The sequence below is a fragment of the Monopterus albus genome, unplaced genomic scaffold, assembly GCF_001952655.1.
Source record: "Monopterus albus unplaced genomic scaffold, M_albus_1.0 scaffold96.1, whole genome shotgun sequence".
NCBI classification, from domain to species: Eukaryota; Metazoa; Chordata; class Actinopteri; order Synbranchiformes; family Synbranchidae; genus Monopterus; species Monopterus albus.
The window spans coordinates 798032-801312 of NW_018127976.1; the positions used below are offsets into that span (position 1 = coordinate 798032).

General features: G+C 40.4%; 1 protein-coding gene across 1 annotated transcript in view; it reads right to left on the bottom strand.

The window, feature by feature from the left end:
* Nucleotides 1–3281, bottom strand: part of tmem94 (transmembrane protein 94) — a 115549-nt gene that overhangs the window by 85535 nt on the left and 26733 nt on the right. Inside the window, 6 exon segments of the mRNA XM_020608888.1 lie at nucleotides 43–159; nucleotides 357–443; nucleotides 569–671; nucleotides 1012–1085; nucleotides 1088–1165; nucleotides 2318–2523. Of these exon segments, the coding sequence (XP_020464544.1) occupies nucleotides 43–159; nucleotides 357–443; nucleotides 569–671; nucleotides 1012–1085; nucleotides 1088–1165; nucleotides 2318–2523 (665 nt within the window).

Sequence of the window (3281 nt, forward strand, 5' to 3'; positions counted from 1 at the left end):
TATATAAATAAATACACACACATACACATCTATATCACTCACCAGACCAACTGGTGACACACGACTGAACTCTGCAAGGACCCTGGCCTCTCCAAAGGCATTCACCAACACCCACATGATAGGGAAGAGCAGGGGCAAGATGGGCAGAACACCCATCACCTACAACACATTTCTGTCATTTCATCCGTTTTCATTTGTTCAGCATAATTTTTAAATGTCTACTTCAGTATGTTCATTGCTAACACAATTAAAGGTTTCACAAATAAATTAAGAAGAAGCTATTTCTCCTATTGTGTCCACTCCAGTTATTTCAGTGAGGGTAGTATAAATGAGTGTATAGTTCTGAATGACTGTACCTGAAGCTGAAAGAAATTGTAGCAGGCAGGAGTGAGGCTGGGTGCATCACAAAAATAGCGGATAGTGTTCACTAACAGGAACATAACCTAAAGTCAGAGACCAAAGACATATCAGTGAGGCACATATTACATTTAGGTTCTTTTAAGTAAACAACAAGTTATCCTAAATATATTACAAAATAAATTTTAGAAACTCTATGCTAACTGCTCACCACCACAACAGGACAGGCTAGCTTGGTGATGACTGACTGCACTGTAAACCTCTCGTTATCTAGTACTGTGACTGGCCGAGAGAGCGCCAGCTCCAAACTGTTCCTGTTGAAAAGCAGCAAGACAATGGACAAAAAAAATGTAAGATAAACACATTCTCTACATTTTCTATCTTCATCTAGGTGTTTCAGATTGCCAAATGACAATAGGACATAGTAATATAACCTATTATGAAACTATATATTTTTAGCCCGTTTACTGCCACCACTGAACATCAGAATACTCTCTCTGGTCTCAGAGCTGATGTCTATATAAAATATATAAAAAAAATTTAATACTTCTTGTGTTATTTTTGTGCAAACTGTGCAACAAACTTTAAAAAAATGTTAAGGATTCATAGTTTGTATAGGGTGATAGCCAGACCCAACATGGCTGAGTTCCCTGCCTGACTGCATCCAATACTGGAGTCCGGAGCACTCTGAAGAGGCGGTGATGCTGGGGGTTCTGGGGTCCTTTTTTCTCATTGGCCCGTGTGGGGAAGGAGGAGGGGAGAATGGGGGGAATAAATCGCCTGGCTCCAACACAATGTGCTCATCATCCTGGGGAAGGGGAAGACAAAAAATACACATAAATACGGTATGGAACTACAATGAGGAGAAGATTAGTTTATCTTGGCAGAAAGGCAGGAATCAAGGAAACATCTCTCCCACCTCTGTTCAAAGGTAACAAAATCCACATGCCAGCACCATTAAGTTCACTGATTAAAACATCACATCTCATTTATTAATCTGTGCAAATACTAAAGTGTAACAATTTGCAGTTTTACAAGGCTCCAGGAACACCATACTACAGTTTTGCAAGTACTACAAAAAAGCAGCATCAAAACAGTAGTATATTTTAGGTCTTTTAAATAAGTTACATATGCTCTTAAGGTGGAGGGTAACAAGTGCAGATTTAAAAGCAGAGAAAATGTTCCAGTGACATTCTAATGGAGAGAAAAATTTAATTTGATGCATTTACAAAAGGCATAGTACTGAATTCTGAATATGATACTACTAGCAAACCCCAGCATATTCAATATGAGGTGCTTGCTTAACATTGTGAGTGGTGGATGTGAGTTGTGGTGGAGTACAGTTAAATAAGTCCACCAAACTGCACAAATTAGTCATGTACCAATTTTCTACCTCTATCTTTTATTTCAGACACATAAAAGAAAGTTTAATGCAAACAAACTTTAATATTGTTGAAGCAACCAGCCAAGATTTTCGAACTGCAATCGCACAGTCTTCTGCCAGTCAAATCATCTTTTATTTCATTCAATGATTGCAGCATGGTTTGACCTGAAACCCTGTAAAAGTCCCTGACTTCCCCCTATGGTGAACTATGTGATTTATAAACATCCTCTCCCTGCTAGCAGTGTACAGTTATGGCAAAAATAATCACAATTATTTTGGTCATTATTGAAGTCATGATTATTTGAAAACATCACAAATTTAGTGAACATTTAGTAGGGGGTTTTCATGAATACAGTTCAACTGAAAACCAAATTAAGTATTTCATCTATGCAATTGTGACTGAGGGTACAAAGGAAATTACTTGGTCTATATTTATTTAAATAAAACAGTACTACATCACGTTAACAGTATTGACTGTCATAACCTAAAAGTCTGCTGGGTTCTTTTTATTACAATCATACTGAAAAAAGGAAGTGTGAACATACATGCATGTATACTGTGTCTACACACAAACACCTTAATGCCCTTGAGTGATGCAAACGCCTCTTGACCAGGTCTCAGAGCGATGATGTCTCCTTCCACCAGCAGGCTAACAGGCAGATTAACCAGCTGGGAGTCACGGTAGGTCCAATGAAGGGACCATGATGGGGATGAGGGTGTGTACAGGTCTGGGTACAGTGAAAGAGACCACCGCACATCACCCACACACCCTGACAGATAGTCTGCAGGAACAGGGAAAGGGAGGATGACATGCATGATTATGGTGACAGTAAACATGTCATCATGAGCCTCCTCTCAGAACCTGTTAGCAAGAAACATGTTTTACCCTTTATCCGTGTACGGAGAAACAGAGAAGCCCATCTTAAAAATATATAATGCTGTTGTAGGATGCATCATCTGAAAGTTTTGATCAGTGACTAAAATATATGCATAAAATCAGGCACAGAAAGCAAAGGGTTGCTTGTGCTACCCAGGGTTCACTCACAGTGACAAGGTTATAGGGTATTAAACAGAGGACAATGAGGCATTTTTCTGGATGGGACAGGTGACAAAGCAGGTTTCTAACCTATTATCAACCAGCCTGTAAAGCACTCTGAAGCAGTGAATGATCAGCTCATCAATGCTGGATTCCCCCGAAGCACAGTACCTGTTTGTTTTGACTGCTTGAGGCCAGTGTGTCTGCCGCATGTGATGTGTTGCCGGTTAACAATCTATGATGTTATTATCAGTGCTACGCTACCTGTTGGAATTAGTTTCATTACTTTGGGACTGCACATGGTGGTGTGGGGGAAGACCCAGCGACCACCAGTTGGATTTGGAGCCGGAGTACAAAGCTGTGAAGTACAGACTGAGGAAAGCCATCACAGTGGCCAAGAGGCAGTACAGAGAGAAGCTGAATGGCTTCTATTCTACTGCTGACTCCGGACGGATGTGGCAAGGCCTGCAGCACATCACAGACTACAGGACCACCACCAGCATC